The 21,138-nt window shown below is 35.2% G+C and overlaps 1 protein-coding gene and 1 long non-coding RNA gene across 3 annotated transcripts in view; one reads left to right on the forward strand and one right to left on the reverse strand.

Moving 5' to 3' along the window:
• The window catches only part of LOC121726745 (scavenger receptor class B member 1-like), a 29,801-nt gene extending 8,715 nt beyond the window's left edge, over window positions 1-21,086 (reverse strand). The window contains exons 1-4 of one of the 2 annotated variants that reach the window (XM_042114220.1): window positions 20,880-21,086; window positions 3,815-4,064; window positions 2,682-2,789; window positions 129-273 (exon numbers count right to left, since the gene is read on the reverse strand). In XM_042114220.1, the coding sequence (XP_041970154.1) occupies window positions 129-273; window positions 2,682-2,789; window positions 3,815-4,043 (482 nt within the window). In that variant the 5' untranslated portion in view covers window positions 4,044-4,064; window positions 20,880-21,086. Of the gene's footprint in view, window positions 1-128; window positions 274-2,681; window positions 2,790-3,814; window positions 4,065-11,971; window positions 12,080-20,879 lie in introns of those variants that run through there. The other variant, XM_042114219.1, reaches the window with a different exon arrangement.
• Window positions 19,665-20,424, forward strand: LOC121726758. The gene is made up of 3 exons (XR_006035576.1): window positions 19,665-19,762; window positions 19,840-19,998; window positions 20,084-20,424. It is a non-coding gene; the product is annotated as an uncharacterized LOC121726758 (long non-coding RNA).
• Window positions 21,087-21,138: the final 52 nt, after the last annotated feature.

Here is a 21,138-nt window from a genome sequence, read left to right on the forward strand (position 1 = left end):
CTCGGTGGTACTTCTGGTTAATCAAAAACTTGGGTAGGCCGCGGGATCGCGTGAGCCTACACCACGACTCCGCCGGCGATCCCGTATAATTTTGAAGTTGGTTACTTGGATAAAGGCGTTATACTCACATGTAGACGATGGGTCCGATCTCCTGCACGTTGATCTTGTCGTCCAGGCCGAGCAGGAACCGCTCGTGGTTGGTGACGTTGAACAGGTACGACTTCACTTTGGTGGTGAGCGGTGGTTCCGCCCACCAGTCGAAGTTGGGGAAACCTGGAATGTGGAATACATCGGTTAAGATGCGTCACATAATTCTATCAAGTCGTGTTCAAACGGGCCCCTAGACGATCAATTTTATTTATGCAATGTCACGTGTTATGCAATATCATTGACCGTCAAGGGTTGAATTTATCGCACCCGCCTTTCAATCTTATTGTCAAATAAATTGTTCAATAATAGGTATTGTTCATTGATATTGCACAATAAAATTGATCGACTAGGGGCCCACTTAGAATAAGAATAAGATATTAATTTTTTACATCCCTATGTAAGAAAATTAAAAATTATGTTGTGTATAATCATGACGTGATGTCAATGTTGATCTCAGCTAAGCAACTTTACAAAATGCATTTTTCGACGCTAATTGTACGTAGGTATAACAAAGATGTAGTACGTACGAGACACGAGTATGCTTTATACATATACGAGTCTCATAAAAAATTACGACGTAAATCGCTTATCAAACACAACAGCTGCACTTGGCCATTATTTGTATGCAGTTTTTTTGAATGAGGATAAATATTTTTGGAGCTCTACAAAGGTAAACTTAAGGTAACTCCTTCATTGCCAATTGAGCAATCTCGATAATAAAATTACATACTGGTCGGTACTTATTGTACGGGAATGTTGATTTTGTGGAGGTCAGAATTGAAATGTTGCAGTTTTTAAACAGTGAATGTACATAAAACAGAATGTACAACTACGGTAATCCCCGACTGCATATAATTTGAATATGAATAAATAACAGTAAAAAAACTGCACACAAATACTAGCCAAGTGCAGCCTTTGTGTTTGATAAGCGATTTTCGTCGTTATTTTTATGAGACTCGTATCTTGGCATCTTAAGAGGAGTCCACACCGCCCTTTTTTCCATACAAACGTTGTCCCCTGTTTCCTCCCTGGATAATGCTAGTAGAGTTATAATTTTTTTCCTGAATATCTACGGCCACTAATACAATGTCCCTATGTTTTCTTTTTTTTCATAATTTAATTATTAAATAAGATATGAACGTTCAAAAACCCAAAAAAATGGCCAGATTTTCCGCTCTGTTCAAACGTCCAGAAAACAGATTTGGCTAGATTATACAAAAAAAAGCAAAACATAGGAACACAGCTCAAGCCTTTTTTTAATCTTTAATGAAAAAAGAACTTAAATCGGTTGAGTTTTGGAGAAGGAATCAGGGGACAACGAATCGTTGATTTTCTGGATTTTCTGCAGTTGTCTCTATCGCGTTCTGCGGTATAGGCTTGGGGTAAGGGAGACAGCTATAGATATTACACGTACTTTTTTTTCATTTCTCTAGCCCCTGGTGTATCCTCTTAATACGTATACAAAGTCTCGATTAATAAGACTACTAGAGACAAGTAAAAATCGTGCTGCGGGCCGCTCAGGGCGTAGTGAGGACTTGTGGAGTACCGCAGAGTATTTTGTGTTGGTCTCTCGAGAGCAGTATAGAGACCGACAAAGTCGCGGATAGGCTTAACATAGAAAATACCGTTCTTTTAAGCTTAAAAAAGGACTACTTAACCCTAGTGAATTACTCTTCTTGGGAGTTACGTTCGAACTACTCATACGCTTTAAAAGCGCATCGGATTATAAAGCTTTTTGCAAAAATGATAAAGCTAAGCTCGTTTTTCTTTATTAACGACATACCCACGAATATTTTCTTTAATAAAAATACAAAACATAATCAAATTCAAAATATTTTCACTTCATAAATGAATAAATACTGTAGCCCTTACGAAAACTTATTAATTTTACAGTGCTTCATAACAAGGTCCTTTAAACCAAATAATGAAAACTACACCATATATTTTTTTAGCTACAATATTTCATTAAATCTTCGTTTTAGACAATTTTCATTAAAATAATATTAAATTTCACAATTATCGTACAAATAGTCTTTGGAGGCCCCCATTCTTACAACACGCCATTTTTTTATTTCTTTTGAGGATTTCTAATAATATAATTTAAAAAATACAAGAATTTAAATAAAACATTTCTTATAAAATAAATATATTAAATAAAAATTACATAAATATTGAAATAAATCAAAATGCCGCAAATGTTTGTTCCGCGTAAAAGTTGCACATAAACTAGGTACCCATACGCTTATGGAGCGCACAGGATGATTGTACTAGTAAAACTAATAAACATACCGCTTTGGCTTAGTTGCCATACTGACCGTATCCATAAAATGGGAGATGTACGAGAAGCATGATACGATACGAGTGAAAACAAAAAAGAGGCAAGAATTTTAGTGTTTCGTTGGCGCCTTTGAGGCGTAGAGGCGTACACTAGGGTTAAGCTAAAGTTAAATCCCAATTAAGCTTAAGCCAAAGAGAGTCGAGAATACTGCATCACAGACTAAAAAAGTAGACAGAAATAAATGAGTACTTACCCGGCCTCATGTTTAGTTTGTCCCAGATCATGAAATCTCTGATGGGGTAAATAAATCCTAGTATTGATAAAACTATTAGTATCACTCCACATACTATTTTACAGATGTCTGAAAATAGAAAAGAGATCGTTAGCGTTTAAAGAACTATGTTTATGTTTATTCATTATTATTCATAATATTATTATTCATAATTTCATTCTGCTTAGTAATAAACAAGTAAAAAAATAAAAAGGTTTTTTTCATTAAATAAAGACTCGTTGATGTCTTTTACTCGGATGGAATAAAAATGCCTAATAATTTGATAGCTTATAACGCCTCTAGTCCAACGACGCTGCGAACTGTGAAATTGTGTGACTAATGAGTCCAGTGGCGGATTTACCAATAGACTAAGTAGGCTTGAGCCTAGGGCGGCAGATTTAGAGGGGCGGAAAATTTAGCCCCATTTTTTTATCTTACAGAAATAAAAAATCCCACCAAAAACATTTCTTGTAAAATATTGCCGAGACGACTACAATATAAGGTTTACGGTTTGCCCTGTGAAAAAATGAGATCTCATGTAGAGTCAAGCTTCTGAATCTACTACACGGCCTAACTCTACTGACACAAATTCTACATACCAGTAAATATGTATGGCTTCGCCGTTTAGCTACCGCACAGTGTAAAACCTTATGTATTCGTCTCAGCAAAAATTTTCAAAACATGTTTTTGGTGGGATATGATTGTGAACTAAACTAATGTATTGAATTTCAGCCCACAGGCGGAAAATTTGTAAATTCGCCACTGCTAATGACTATTTTAAGTTAATCTTTTATTCAAATAAAATATAATATTTTGCTACAAGCTGCTATTTAAATTTTATTTATGAGTCGCTCTAATTGAACTTCTTGTTTAGATAGATATAGGCAGAATTTGTTCCTGTTTAACATGTTTCAAGTGTATTTTCATATTTATAGCAAATAAATTAACTAACATTTATTATATTGTTTTAAAAATCGTTTTCCTAAAAATTTTCATATCAGAAACGTGACATTGACTAAATTGAACAACGTTGAGAATTCCTAGAAAATCACCAATTCACCACTATATTTTTAGTGTAAGATATATCTAGGTAATGGAATGTTTTTTGTACTTACATTTAACTTTTTTCTTCTTTTTATTTTTTTCTAAATCCTTTTTTTCTTTGAATATGGAATTATTTCTTGTAGACCAGTGTTTGTAATCTGCGCGGTCGTCGTCACAGGTTAATAATGTAGCTCCATCGAGGCTGTTTTTTTCTTTACCATTAACTTTTGAGCCTGCATTTTCTTCCCGAGCACCAATTTTAACAGTTGGAATCATTTCCTCCGACTCCATTTTAGACATCTGTACCTACTTAACAGTAACCTATAAAGAAAAATATGTTAATCTAAATTATTATCTTTCTATTATAATCTAATATTTATTAAATACGTTTAAGTAAAGTATCTATAACTATTTTGATAATATAGTTATTATTCATATTATCAAAATATTATGATGCTTAGTTAGGGCATAGATAGTTATAGGGCCTTGGGGGCTAACTAGCCTGGTCTAAATAATCTAAAGTCTACTGCACTGTAAACAAGCTAATTAAAAATATAATCAATAATAGTTAGGTCTGTATTATATTCGTTATTGACATATAATGATAAGATTTCCAATATTGCTGTTATAATTTTGATAAGTCCACCTTTTGTCAGAGATCAGTGTGTCAAGACTAGCCCAAATATTATGTAACAGTTCCAAATAACTCTAATTCAATCTTCGGAAATTGGAACATAATCATAACACTATGTGTAAAGTGTATACATCTGAAATGTATTTAATATAATATCTATATTAATATTAAAAATGCCTAAGTGTGTCTGTCTGTCTCTCTGTTACTTGTTTACGCCCAAGCCACTGAACTGATTATGCTTAAATTTGGTATGGAGATACTTTAAGTCCCGGGAAAGAACATAGGATACTTTCTATATCGCAAAAATGTACGGTTCCCGTGCGATAAGACCGCTTCGCGTTATCGCGTCGTTAATATTGAGTTTTGATTCTCCTTTTTTAGATACAAGGTTATAAATTAAAAGTGAAATAATAATTGTACCCTAAACTAAACATAAGTACACTTTTTTTGGAAAAAAATTATCCATCTCCTTTAAAATTATTATACTATGCTAACGCGGACTAAGTCGCGGGCAACAGGTAGTGAAACAGAACCAAATAAATTGTTAAATATCCTCATGATCCTCGATTATTTGAGGAGTTGGATAGTTTAAGATCGAGTGAATCTTAGCCCCAAAATAATTGAAATAAAAATAAAGTTTAAAAAACTAAAACCCGACTACTAAAACACGCTCTAAAAAGTACGAAACAAGAAAACAGTTTATAGGGATATGGAAATGTTTAAAGGATAGCCGTGGTCGTATGCCACCTACTAGAGCAAAACAGATTCATTATATTATATTAATATAATAAAGCGCATACATACGACCACGGCTATCCTTTAAACATTTCCATATCCCTATAAACTGTTTTCTTGTTTCGTACTTTTTAGAGCGTGTTTTAGTAGTCGGGTTTTAGTTTTTTAAACTTTATTTTTTTAACTTATAATATATTGTTGCCTGCTACATTTTAAAAGCAAAATATAACTGACAGAAAAATGATATCACTTCATTAAAATTAAGGCAGAATAACGTGTCATGGTCCATGTGAAACGACGTGATATTATGTGTTTTGTTTTTCTTAATTATATAGTGTAGAGAAGTGCCTACCGGCTATCTAGTAGCCTCATCAGGATAATATGATATAGACACTTTGGTGACCAGTTATTCATACATAGTGGCCGAAGCCGCCTAGATAATCATAAGTCGTCATACAATACCAGTCATTCAACCCCCTTTTTTACATGCGGAAATTCTTTACACATCCCCGGCGGATTCGATTGACCGCGTCTTCAAAAATCATATTGAGGATTCTAACATAATTTTTTTCTAACCTGAATAGTTTGCGAGAGAGACTCTTCCAAAGTGGTAAAATGTTTTTCCGACAGACAGATGCTTGAACTATCAAGCATATACTATAATTTTGCCCATAGCTTATATAAAATATATTTATAGTTTTTAAATTACTCGACAAAAAACATTTTAACAGACCAGCCCGGCTATCTAAAACATATCCAAAACGGTTTTTACTTTAACGCGGCGTCACCTTAACCTGGCTTCAACCTCTGTATTTTGAACAGTAAGGTTTACGTTTCCGCAAATGACGCTCTCAGTTTTTGCTCACACACACTTCACAGCCAGCACAGGTCGGCCCTTATGTAAAATACACATTACACGCCTATGTAATACTCTCTGACAAGTCATAAAAAATATTTATGCCTTGTTAAAATAAATTAGTACTAATTACAATTTATCATAAAATTTAATCAAACGACGCAACCCATTAATGTAATATATATCATAAATTATTGAATAATACCAGACGTTGTTCGCAACTTCGTTGCGCCAGTTCATCTAGCGAAAACCTTACATTGCGGAATAAAAGTATATAATCTCTCTCGGGTCTCGAAGACTCTCCCTGCAAAATTTCGTGATAATCGGTTCAGCGGTTTTAGCGTGAAGACGCACACACCTTCGTATTCGTAATATTACAAGACGATACGAGTATTCAACGACAACTCCGTTGCGCTAAAATTCGTTTATTGTGCGGGAACCATACGTTTGTCCGCATCACGAGACAAGAAATATCCTATGTCCTTTCCCGGGGCAATAAAGATCGGCATAGCAAATTTAATCAAAATCGATTCAACAGGTCAACGTGAAGAGATTACAGACAGATAGGCTGACACACGTTCGCATTTATAATATTAGTATGGACGTTAGATGTTGAAGCATTGACACTAGGACGCGACGTAACATAGTGCCAATGTGGCTTCGCTCTGACTAACGATGTCGCTTAAACTTCTGCGTAAGCGCAGTAGCTAATAGCTTTCTGCATATTAAAATATTGTAATTGCCTGTAGAATAGCAACCTAGACCTCAAATTAAAGCTACATACTTTTAGACCTGTTAGCCTCAGGTCTCGGATCTAACCTATGTAGCCGGTTACTGCCTATTGCCTTTTTTGATCTAAAGTAGACAAAGTTGCTTGACAAAGTATCTGATGTAATTATTACCAATTAACACCTGTATCCTTTGTGCCATCCTTGTTTCTGCTTGGAAAAGTCGAAAGCAGAAATTTTGACTTTGATACCTTGTTTAGACTAGTTAGGAGATAAACATACTAAAAGTCCTGACCCCTCCGAGGTGAGCCCGATGAAGGGGGCAAAGAAGGTCCCGTTTTTTGGTTTTTTGCTTACTCATCATAAACGATGCTTCGTACGAAATTCTCTTGTACTACATAATAAAAGCTAATTAAATTTTCCACAACTTTGTGCTTTACACTTTGTATCTATCTCCAATCATTGCCAAAAAACACACTCGGCCAATTTTAGAAGCTCATAGCGAATGAGCTTCTAAAATTGGCCGAGTGTGTTTTTTAGGGTTTCGTACCCAAAGGGTAAAAACGGGACCCTATACTGAGACTTTAATGTCTGTCCGTCTTCCTGACCGTCTGTCTGTCCATCTGTCTGTCCGTCTGTTTGTTACCTTGTTACCTTGTTACATAGTTACCTTGGAGAATTTGTTTATAAGCAATACTAGCGAATGATGGAATAATACAGGGTGTTTTATTTTTCCTAAGAATAAAAAAACCACCTTTATTATTGCACTATGCGCTAATTTTGCTAATCATAAACAATTTCTCCAAAGTGATGTTAAACGAAAAAATCAGGCAAAGGTTCGATATTCAATATTTTATTGTTTTTTGTATGAGAAAAATTAAGTTTGTTGTATGAGAGCCCCCCTAAAATATTTAATTTATTTTGTTTTTAGTATTTATTGCTATAGCAGCAACAGAAATACATAATCTCTGAAAATTTCAACTCTCTAGCTATTATCGTCCTTGAGTTACAGCCTGGAGACAGACAGACGGACATACAGAAGGACAAACAGAAGGATAAACAGACGGACAGACAGACGGACAAACAGACGGACAGACAGATGGACAGACAGACGGTCAGGAAGACGGACAGACATCAAAGTCTCAGTAATAGGGTCCCGTTTTTACCCTTTGGGTACGAAACCCTAAAAAACACACTTTTGAAAATCGGCCAATTTTAGAAGTTCATAGGGAGGCAATGATTGGAGATAGATACAAAGTGTAAAGGACGAAGTTGTAGAGAATTTAATTAGCTTTTATTATGTAGTAGAAGAAAATTTCGTACGAAGCACTGTTTTTGATGAGTAAGCAAAAAACCAAAAAAACGGGACCTTCTTTGCCCCCCCTCCCTCGGGATCACCTCGGAGAGGTCAGGACTTTTAGTATGTTTATCTCCTAACTACTCTAAACAAAGTATCAAAGTTAAAATTTCTGCTTTCGACTTTTCCAAGCAGACCCCCATTTTGGGCATTCGTTTGCTAGGCTATACACAATTTTGTTTGTTGTAAGTAATTTTTTTTTCTAATACTTAAGTATTTTTTTTTTCAAAATTATTATAATCTATCCAATGTATGTCGATAATAATGTACTTCAGCTTGGTTTTATTACCATCAGACAATATACTAATATCAGTAATTTGTTCATTCACAAACCTACATTTATTTTGTGTTTTCGCTATTTTTACAAGAAAAATCATGTTCGACAAGAGACAGATTTTATTTTTGCAAAAAATACTTTGCATTTTTTTTTCTTGTTGATGTAACTGATGTAATTTAACAATGTTTTGAGTGTTGAGTGATCGCGCACTTTGAGACACTTGAGACGCGTTTATATCGCTCTTGAAGTTTTAACGTGGCATTTGCTCATCTCAGAGGCCCAATTACCAAGGCGAGTTGACGAGACTTGAGAGGTATAGGAACTGAGCCCCCGGCTAAATATTAACAAAACAGTAAATACAATTAAACCAATTAGAACCAGACCGAGAATGTCGTCCATCCACATCCAAGCTATGTGCTGGTTACTGGTAGAGCTTTTAAAATAATTAATGAAACCGAAAAACAGGACTGCAAAATTTTTTGGGACCTTGGTTTTGGCGCCCCTAAAGATGGCAATTTGGCGCCCCTAGAGGATGGCGCCCGAGTGCATTGCATACATTGCACATATAAAAGCGGGGGCCCTGCCTTTACCGCTCCTTATCAATTATTTGTACTATTCAAAGTAAACTTAGTCAAAGATTTATATAATTAAGGCAGCTATTATTCAAAGTGTCTGATCATTCCTAATCCTTAGTGGTTAAGCTAATACGGACTCTCTACATAGGCCTATTATGATGAACAAATAGAGGCATGTCGAACATGTTGGGCGTGTTGGTCTGTCATACCAATAGTCTGTCAAGAAAGTGAAGAAATTAAAAAGTGGTAACATCGTAGTGTCATCCCTTTTTGCTTAGATTGATTTGAAAGGGATGACACTACGATGTTGCCACTTTTTAATTTCTTCACTTTCTTGACAGACTGTAATGTCGACAACTGAGAAATCGTGGTGGCAACTTTTTTATCAATAACTCCTAATAGCTTTATTACATCTATCGAGTAGAGTGGCGAGTAACTGGTGATTGGCGAGACAGTTCTCTCAGCTAATAAAATTGTCTGTTTGAACTGTCTCGGCACTGTCTCGCCACTGTCTCGCAGCTGGCATGCCACTGTCTCGTTACTGTCTCGCCACTTTGCCGATCTTACCCATTAGGTGTAATTAAAGCATGAGTGTGAAGAGGGGGCTTATGCATTGTGGATATTATGTCTTAGATACTTAATTGTAGTTAATTACATTATTATTTATTATGAATGTTTAATTCATCTGGAAAGTATCATGTTATCTCCTGACACCGGCCGGGTTATCGTACTGATGCTGCTTGCAATGTAAGGAAACCACCTCTTACGCAATGCAATACAAAAATAAAACTTATTTATCTTAAACTATATTAAAAGCGGGTTTACATTATTCCAGCAACATCAATCCAGCGCTGCGCTGATTGTTTAAGGCTGATTTACATTGATACAGTAGCTGGCGCCAGCATTACTGGATTCCGTCGCTGTACTGGCATTGGCACTTGATCGCATTGTTTACACGCGTCCAGTAGTCAGTTCTCCTTTTTTGCGGTGATAACACCAAAAACGAAGGAAATTGAAAACATTGTCTAAAAATCTTCATCTCCTCATCAGACCACTTTTAGGATAACATTTTTTCGATAACAATAATATTATGTTGATGAAATAAACAAAACGCGTGGTAACTGTACGATTTACGCGCCAGCGACTGGCGTTCACTGACACGTAGTGTTTATACAGATCCAGTGCCACTGGCACGGGCTGCGCGGCATGCGGGGGGCGTTCACTGGATCGAAAAATAGGCAACCGGTCTATTTCGATCCAGTGCTGGATACTGGATGCTGGACTGGATTGAAACATGTTTACATTGATACAGTGCTGATCCAGTGACGGAACTACTACTGTATCAATGTAAATCAGCCTTAATAATGTAAACCGTCTATATAGTGTGATTCAGACACGGTTGTAACTATTTTTACAATTTTTTTTCATTTTGCGTTGATTTGGGACATTCACCGATGTAAAATTTTAAATTACACAACGCAGACTGTAATTTTTTACACCGGTTTAAACACAGTGACGACGTGGTATTTATTCAGTCGAGAAATAGGCTTGTTATTTTGGTAAAAATTGTCTAATTACACCCTTTTTTATCGTTTACTTAGTTACTTTTTTACTAATACGATTAATATTTTCCGGGATAAAAAGCATCATATACCCTCCCTTCCCCAAAACTAAAAGTATCTCCATAAAAATCCAACAAAATCGGTTTAGCGGCTAGGGCGTCAAGAGATAACAGACAGACAGACACACACACTTTCGCATATTATAATATTAGTATGGATATAAAATACACTGTGTAATGTTATGGTGGACTTTTCAAATTTTTCTTAATCTCTCGAATACAGCACAGAATAATATATTAGTAGTAACTGCAGCTAGAATATGAGTAGGCTGGCATGCAGTAGCGGCTTTAAGGGGGTCGACACTGGGCAACCGCCCGGACGCCGGATAAGAAGGGGCGCTGAAGGCGAATAAAAGGGGCGCCAAAGTACTACCAGAACCCTAGGCGCCGAAGAATCTTCGCCCAGGGCGGTAGTGCTAAAACCGGTCCTGTAGGCATGTTTGGGACATTAATCTTTATCTACACGGACCGACTCGTCTGGGTACAAGTGATATTACATAATATTATTATTGCCTAATTTGCATTGTTTATCATACGTGATCTTGTTTTACATGTTACCAGATCTAAAAGCCTCCATAGGCCTTTGCTTGAGCTATTTTTGTCACAAATAATGGAATTATGAACTTAATTTCAAAATTGCAAACTGAAATCTAAAAAGAGAACATGCAGGTGACAAATCGTCGCGTAACACTTCCTTCTAAGTAAAGGTTTGTAGAAAATATGAACAAAATGATAATTCTATAGGCTGCGACACAGAAAGTTATATAGTTATACATGCTGGTTATTATTAGCAAAAGCTAATAATAACTTTTTGTTATTATTAGCACCTAAATATAGCACATTTACCGAAAGGAAAACGCTTTACCTTATTACTAACATTTTATTATAATTAATTATAAGTCCGTTAGCAATTAATATTAAGTCCGTTTATCTGTCATTAGGCTATAAGAATGCCAAACAAAAGAGTGACATTTTTGACTGTTTTGTACAGAACCCTTCGGGAGCGAATTATCCTTATGTTATAAACTTATAACTTATAACATCCTTGTTTTTCAAGATAGAGTTTAAATTATTTTAAGCCGTTAATCATGTGGCATATTTTTTAATTTGTATAACTTGTGTAGTTTTACCATGCACTCAAATTAATATACTTCGTTATATACTTACGTTGTAGACAATACCTTAACTTAAAAGTTAACCCTACGTCGAGCGTTTTTCGACTCTCCGCGGAGTTTTTAAAAGACAGAATAGTGATTAAACTCAGTAAAGTCCCCAATTTAAGTAGGTTTCTTTAAGAACAGGGATATAATTTTAATTAAAACGACTTTAATACTGTTATAAAAGTAAAAACCGGCAAGTGCAAATCTCATATTTTAATTTAAATCATTCAAAGGGCCATACTATTTATCAATTATTAAAGTAGCTATAATAATAACATAACTTACCACTAAATAACGTTGCTTATATAACTAAAACACATTATATATTACTTTACTAAAATTAATATTAAAAAAAGAAATTGACAATGCGTAGAGCGGCGCGGGCGCACACGCGAAAACTTAACACTGTGTTATCAATATCTTTATATAGTTTAACGGCTGCTACTGATCGAACAACCTCAACCTTGGTCTGATCATGTTATTATCATTACTGAGTTTTCTTTTTTGGGTTTTCGCATACTGAGATTGCAAATTGCAATGACGGCGCCTGGGAAAGGAGGGACACAGAGTAAAAAATATGTAGTCTTACTATTAGATGACCAACTATATATCATTTTTTCATAATATAAACGTTCCGTGGATTTCCACGATGTAAGCTATCCTATCTTTCTAAGTTGAATCAAATTGCACGCGGTGTACAAATCAAATTTTAAATCGGTTCAGTAATTTACGAGTCGATCACGGACAAACATCGTGATACGTAATTTAATATATAAAGATTGTATACGTATGTCAGACAAAGCAAAATATTATGTTTTTGTGAAACCTATGATGATGATGTTTAAATGTGTGATAAGACATATTGAGCATGAGATTGGCATTATAGTTCATATAATATATAATAATATAATATCTATGGACGCTTCACACCACGTCAGTCTGGCCCTGTGGTAAGTACCTGAAGGACTTGTGTTACAGGTACCAGACAACGGAAATATATTTAATACTTTTATACTATACATATATTTAAGATTTTTATTATATGATACACATATTTAATACACATCCATGACCCAGGAACTTTGAAAACTTTTTGTTCCGTCGGCGGGACTCGAGCCCGCGACCCCCGGCTTGAGCTACCAACGCGCTCACCACTGAGCCACGGAGGTCGTCAATATAGCATGCATAATATAAAATATTATTATAAAATAATATCAGTCTGGTTAAAATATGACAGAGTTACTATATTAGTGTAGAATAGTAATATAATTTGCTTCACTGCTAATAGTCTATTAATATTTTTTTTATATGTGTTATACGATATATGTATATCTTACTTGTGCATACCGTAATCAATCTCAATTCTCATCCAACGCAAGACTTTAACGAAGTTCAAAATGCTAACTCTTAACCTAGCTTTAGTTACTTAGTCTCAAATTATTGTCCTACTCAAATCCCGTTCAAATTCTTATCCAACGTAAATGAAGTAAGTACTTAAGTGAAGAATTACGTTCTTGTGAAGGTGATTTCGATGAACAAAGTAAAAATTCAAAAATTTAGTTCGGAAGCATTATAATTTAAATGCTACGCAGTACTACGCGGAATGCTACGCGACTACCTATTTATTATTATCTATCCAATTAAGTATGTATATCTAGAAACTAAACTACTAACCCAAATTATTTGTGAGATATTTTTTTTATCTTTTATTTATTATATATACACAATCTTCTCTATTACTCTGACCAATTTAGTACATTCTATTCGCCGTACACGAGTCACGACAATAATATTAACTATTAAGCAAAAACAAGGGGGATTGATTTACCTACTTCGAATTTGATGTCATTTAAACTGGTTTATAAAAATGTATAATAAATTAATAATTAATGAACCCCATGCCAAACAACACGCTTTAATAAATAAGGTGTACGAACCTTTAGGTCCGGTAATTTATAAAAGAGTGGAATAACCCCAAAAATCTGATATAATATCTTCGCAATATTATGATATTGTTATTGATATCTATACATCTATACATACATACATATAAATAAAATTGGAGTGTCTTTTTGTAATATTGAAAGAACCGTTTTTTACTACATGCATACGAATGTATTAAATACGCTATTATATAATATACACCAAAACAACATTTTTTTACAATTTTTGTCTGTATGTCTGTCTGTTTGTTCCGGCTAATCTCCGAAATGGCTGGAGCGATTTTGACGGGACTTTTATAGGCACACCGCACATAGCTGATGTAGAAAGGAGTAATTTAGGCTACGTTTTAACCGACTTCCGAAAAGGAGGAGGATATATTTTACTCATTATCTTTGTTATCACAATATTTTGCTGACGCGGACGAAGTCGCGGGCAACAGCTAGTCTTAATATATAATAATAAGTCGGGTTTTCTTTCCTGACGCTATAACTCCAGAACGCACAAACCGATTTCCACGGTTTTGCATTCGTTGGAAAGGTCTCGGGCTCCGTGAGGTTTATAGAAAAAAAAAAGAAAAAACATCAAGAGAAAAGCAGGAAAACAGGCAAAACAACGTTTGCCGGGACAGCTAGTGATATAATAAACAACGCAAACTGTACTTACTTAAAGATCTGTTGTTTCATACAAAAGTGATAAAGTCCTAAGAAGCTGTAGTAGAAGATAGGGATCGATCCCTATCTTCTACTACAGCTTCTTAGGACTTTATCACTTTTGTATGAAACAACAGATATTTTATTAAATACTTATGTAGATTGCTTTCAATAAAAATTTTACATGATATCATGTAAAAAATTTATTGAAAGCAATCTACATAAGTATTTAATAAAGCTACACGAGTAGCTTACTACGAAGTAAACAACTTAAAGTGAAACAGTTAAATTCCGGTTAAAACCTCGGAAGTGTAGTCCAAAGGAATTACCCGAAACGTTGTGAAAGCAAGGTGAAGGCAACGTAAATGAACTGATTAAATACCTACACAATAACTGCACTATGGACGTAGGTTTCACATTATCTGTTTACAGGTAAACCAACCAATAAATCTATCTATATAAAATTCATAGGTGACTGACTGATTGACATAGTGATCTATCAACGCACAGCCCAAACCACTGGACGGATCGGGCTGAAATTTGGCATGCAGGTAGATGTTATGACGCTGGCATCCGCTAAGAAGGGATTTTGATAAATTCCATTTCCAAGAGGTTGAAATAGGGGATGAAAGTTTGCTTACTTTTTAACCGACTTCCAAAAAGGTAGATACTTCCTCAATTTGACCATATAATCCATATTTCTATAGTAATATTATAAATACGAAAGTATGTCTGTCTGTCTGGCCGTCTGTCTTTCTGTCTGACTGTTAGTTATACCACTTCACGCCCAAACCGCTGACCCGATTTTGTTAAAATTTGGTATGGGGATACATCTAAGGATACTTTTTGTCCCAGAAAAATGTACGGTTTACATGTTTACATGTTCTATTATTATCAAAATACTAAGTAAGTAACAATAATTTACACAGCGGATACATTCATACAATGTCTGCTTGTCTTCGTCTGGCACTTTGGGAAAGTCATTACAAAGACATCGAACCTTGAATTTTTAATTTTTAATTGCGTTACTATAAGCCTAAAAAAAAATTTTTAGGCTTATAGTAACGCAGCCCGCGTTACAATAAGCCTAAAAATTTTTTTTGCTAAAATAATCACGTTTTAAATTAATAACCGCGCATCAGGATTATTAATACTCAACAATCCATACTAATATTATAAATGCGAAATCTCTGTCTGTCTGTCTGTCTGTCTCGCTTTCACGCCAAAACTACTGAACCGATTGCAATGAAAGTTTGTACACAGTTATTCTAGAGTCTGAGAAAGGACATAGGCTACATTTTGATGTGGGAAAATATCTTATTTCCATGAAAATATCGATGAAAATGAATTCGCATTGCGCGTGGCCAGCGCTCATCCCGGGGGTCCTGGGTTCGAGTCCCGCAGGCGGAACAAAAAGTTTTCAATGTTCCTGGGTCTTGGATGTGTATTAAAATAAAATTTCAAAAATCTTAAATATATTTTATGTATAATATTATAAAAAATCCAGAAATATGCAATGAACATTTTAGTTCTAATACGATTCAACAATGGCGTTTTAATTTTACTTCATTGTAACATAGAACTAATCATACTTATTAGTTATTATGTTTTTGTTTATAGTTTTTAATACGTTAGAATAATATGTTTAATAATATTATCACTTGGTATAATAATAATCAATCTATCTTATCTTATAGAACTCCTACTGCATTTCTAATATATTAGAAATGCATGCATTATGAATGAATGAATGAATGAATATACTTTATTGCGCACATCACAGTTACAAACACACACATAAAATAAAGAACAAATAAAATGAAGAGTTGACAACAGAAGGCGCTCTAAAATAAAGGAGTTCGAGTGTACCGTGTTGGCCTGTATTCCATCCAGAAAATATATCAATGCAATCAACATTTTAATTCTTATTAGGATTATTAATAGTCAACAATTTACTATCAATGTCAGCAGGACTCAAAGTTCAAAGTACCGAGGTGACGCCTCCCTTGAGCTCCACCTTCTAACTTCCAGCACCACACGGTCGCCAACTATTTCCTATCGATATTACACAATTATTGTAATTGTATGCGTAATAATTACATAACAGTTAATAATTGCATGCTGCATAATAGAAAATCTTCGTGAAAAGGATAAATCACTTAATACATATTACCTAGGACTACGGCGAGGCTAACACCTGTCAATTATAAAATTATATCATTGGGATAAGGACAGGGCCGACTACCCTAGTAGGCACTATTGTGGTGGAGGTAAAGTGAGTAAGCGCTGCTGGCAATCAGCATTTTGCAAGCTCGTTAGTCAATTAATGGGAAAATACGTGTATAAACGGAGGTAAAACGTACATGGAGATTACAAATTGTAATATTATTATTTTATTTAATGACTAAAAAATTACGAGGTGTATCATCTTAGGGGGCCGACAAAGTCAAAGGTTCTAGTAGAGAAGGCTATCCTTACGCATTACAACAGCTTTGAACTAAAACTTGTTATAATAATGGCTTTGCGTGCAATTGTTACAAAGACAATAAATTTATTATAACAGATAGGTAACGCATTTTACGAGCAGTGGCGTAGCAAAGAGGGGCGGTGGGGGTGGGCTGCATCGGGTGTCACCTTTTTGGGGGTGACAGTGCTTACACAAGTACACAATCGCTAGCAAAAAAATATTTTTCGGGGATTCCTCCATTAACACTAGCTCAGCTCTATGTATAATTCGGGGATTCCCGCAAAAAAGTCTGACGTTGTCGTGTAGATTCCCCGTCCTACTCGCGATCACACTTTTTTATGTTATCTTTTCATCTGGTATGATGTTCTTCGGGAAAGGGCATTGTCCAAAAAAAATCACATGTACTTTTTATATTTTTTTTCGTTAAAATAGGGTATTTTAAGAATATAAATTAAATAATTTTGAAATTCATTGGCTAGTTTTTTCTCAATAAATTTTTAAAGTTTCGCTCTTACGTCATCATCGGCGGCCAATAATTGACCTCTGCAGTATGTTTTTTCCTTTCAATCTTTTCTATATATCTTCTTCATTATGTGAAAGCTGGTACGAGAAGCTTACCAAAAGTGCGAAACGTAATGTTGGTTGAATTTATTGCTAATTTAACGCCATTGAAGGTCAAACAAAGGTTAAACATACTTGTTCAAAAATATAAGTAACTAATGGGTATTTTTCTCGTTTATATACCTACAGAAAAACGATCACTAACCTTATTCCTCAAAATGTTTTTGTAATCAGCAAAATTAAAAAAAAATGGACAATCCCCAATAAACGCTGCATAGATTGCATTGCAAAGTAAAGGTTTGACTGCTAGAAAATTAGAGGCACTTCTGTCATATCGAAGAAAAACTGGATGAAGAGGCAATATAGACATTGCAACAAAAAAATCAAAATACTACCTACGATGTTCCAACAGAAAAACGACTTCGGCGTAAAAACGGATGGTTGGTGAGATGGTCAGCGATGCAGGACTCTTCAAAAAGATATTACCTATGTTGGCATGTCTTGAACGATTCAGGATTCACAGATACAGAAATATACGTGGGAGAGCCATGCTTCGGCACGAATGGTCCGGCGCGACCGGAAAAATACCACGTTCTCTCAGAAAACCGGCGTGAAACAGCGCTTGCGCTGTGTTTCGCCGAGTGAGTGAGTTTACCGGAGGCCAATGATGAAAAACTCAAAGCAGATAATATGTTACTACCGCGCGCGTTGTGAAGATTCAAATACGGCCCAATTGGGCTGTCGTTGCTTAGTCTGCATCGAGCGCAGCCACGAACGTGCTGCGTCTTGTCTTACCTAAATAAATTGAAAATGACGTAGTGCGTGTATCGAAAATGTATCAATTATGACTCGAAAGTAAACAAAATACATGGAATCTCTTACCACATGTCTTGATTGCTATAAATACCTCGATTATTTACATTTTCAATTATTTTTTCGAACAATCTGGAAAAAATCGAATTTTCGTCATAGCTAAGGCGAAGAAAGAGACAGCGATACGATTCGATGTTTAAAAATAGAACTGTCTCTTTTATGTAAATGGTTTTTCGTATTTTTTGTTTCACTTATCTGTCAAATTTGTCAATGTTTGCAATTTTGAATTTGAAAATTGCTCGGAAGAGATTTAAGCCAGAAAATAGTATGGACGTAACATATCTGTATAAGAAAAATATCATTAATTTTTTTTTTTAATCGGGACTTAACGCGACTTATTTAAGTAGTAATGCTACTACGAGTACATACTTTTTCTCGACGTTTCGGCCGTGTTGCAACGGCCGTGGTCACGAGGGGACTGCATAGAAAGTGATGAAGTGTATCGGTCTGTCTGTGACCTGATTGTACCGATTATTCTAAGATTTGGTATGGAGATATAGGTAAGTAGTTTAAGTAAAGGACATAGGATGCTTCTTATCCCGCAAAAATGTACGGTACTCGCGCGATAAACGAAGTTTCGCCCAACGGAGTTGCGGGCATCATCTAGTTTACAATAATGATCATTGAGGAGCAGTGTTGCCAACTTTATTTTTACCAACCCACCAAATGCGGCAGCGTAAACCACCAGAAACCACTAAAACCTAAATGGCCCCTCAAACCACCAGAACTCCACTAAATAACGTAAGGACAACTACTACATACCTGAATATAATTTGAAAATAAAACAACAACAATACCATGTACCACATAATTTGAACTTAGCTACTGGACCACCAGTACTTTCCACTACTTGCAACCAATCCTTTAGTCCTGGGTCACGTAACCAACAATCACGAAACTTTTGGGTGCACTGTGGCTTGGGCATTATTATTGTGGGCTGTCACCAGCAGTATTTCCGGACCGATACGACCTGCAAACCTTCAAGAAAAGAACGTATACCCTCTTAAAAGGCCGGCAACGCACCTGCAGCTCTTCTGATGTTGCGAGTGTCCATGGGCGACGGTAGTTGCTTACCATCAGGTGACCCGTTTGCTCGTTTGCCCCCTTATTTAATAAAATAAAAAAAATAAAAAAAATTGTTATCTATACATACCTACTATTTCACGTAATAAATAATAGCAAACTATACTTAATAACTACAAAAACTAGTGGTTTATCGTCCATGCTGACCACTAACTTAAATAAGCTAATCCACTAAAAAATCCACTAGCCACTAAAACCAAATTTTTCCCGCTGAAAGGCACGTCTATACCACCAGATCTAGTGGAAATTCCACTAGGTTGGCTGATGAGGAGCCAAACTAAAAGCTCGAAGCAGATGGCGCCACCAGCGACTGGCCTTTGTTTACTACAAGTGTCAAATGAGTGGTTGCGATTTTCTATGTTTTATTTGTGTTGACGATCTATTTGACGATTGATAAAATATATTCTTTGTTTACTGTGAGTGAGCTGAAAAGTTAGCTTCGTAAGAGAAATGCGTCAGTGGTGAGCAAAAAGCCGATCTGAGCGAAAGGCAAACATAGTAATATTTTTAGATTATATTTCTTATTTCACAATTTGTTTAAATATGTTATCCTCATAACGAGTTTTTATTGCAAGATTGGAGGCGTATGATCGGAACCAAAACTTTGACGATGGTTTGGGCGATCAAAAGGACAATTGTTTTATCTTTCCACACCCTAATACATTCAGAGACATGAACGCCAATTAACCTGTTCCAAGCATCAGCAAGCAGGAAATAATAGAATATCTGTAAAGGTATGTGTATATATAACATTATTAACATTTGTTTACTATCACAGATAAACGTGAAATATTTAGATATTATTCCATCTTTTTACAGATTGAACACGGAACCAATGGCTAACTTTTATACAAATCTAGACATCTTCTGACCGCCCCTTACTCATGGGACACTATACATTTCGTAAGAAGAATATGCAAAGCTTGCAAAAGTGATGTATTTAGTAGACATTACAGTCTCTCAAGAAGGTGTAGACATATTATAGAGGAATGCTATTGTGAATGCGCTGCAGGAAATGGAATGGTGTATTTGCTAAGTGCAAACAATATGTCTGTGTCATGGTCATTCATGGCTTACATCCACTATCTTGAACCAGCAGTTTTTGAAAAATAATTGTATAAAAATTATTTAAATGTAATATAACCAAACAATCATTGATATCAGCTTTTATTTATTTTTCATAATTTATTTTTCATAATACATTATCTAAAGTTACAACACATGAAACATAAAATATTTTACTTGCTAATGGTTAATCCTATAATCCTCTCAGTATGAACACATTTTAGTACTTGCTGCAACTGTGGTGCAACGAGCTGCGGAATCCTTACAGTAACTTTTCTATTAGCAAACATGTCTTGAATTTGCTTTGACACTTGGTCATAAGATAGCCTATTCCCATTATTTGTCAATCACATAAAGATCTTGCATAATTATGCTAATAAACAGTAAGACAACACTACAACAGAAGCTCTGTATGTATTTCTTAAAAATATTTCTTATGTCTCAGCATCTGAAAATATATGTTATAATTTGTTATTGGTTTGTTTGTAAGAGGCATGTCTAGGAAATAATAAGTTTGGCTTTGGCTAGACATCATAATTTCACAACTTACCTGTGTATTTACTTCTTTCAAAATAATCATCTTCTGTGAAATGAAGTGAACTTAAGCGTGCCATATTCTTTCCTTGAAATTCTTTATTCACAAGGCATTTCCTCACTTTTTCTTCACTTTGGGTCTTTGGAAAATATATGAACTCTCCAGTTTTTAAAACTCAAAGCCCAGCATTGAGGCATTTTTACGAAAATTTATAAATAATACTCTTGTTTACAAAAAATGTATTGGATTTGACAGCTCTAATGTCAAATTTGAT

This window comes from Aricia agestis, chromosome 5 (genome assembly GCF_905147365.1).
Source record: "Aricia agestis chromosome 5, ilAriAges1.1, whole genome shotgun sequence".
In the NCBI taxonomy this organism is placed as follows: domain Eukaryota; kingdom Metazoa; phylum Arthropoda; class Insecta; order Lepidoptera; family Lycaenidae; genus Aricia; species Aricia agestis.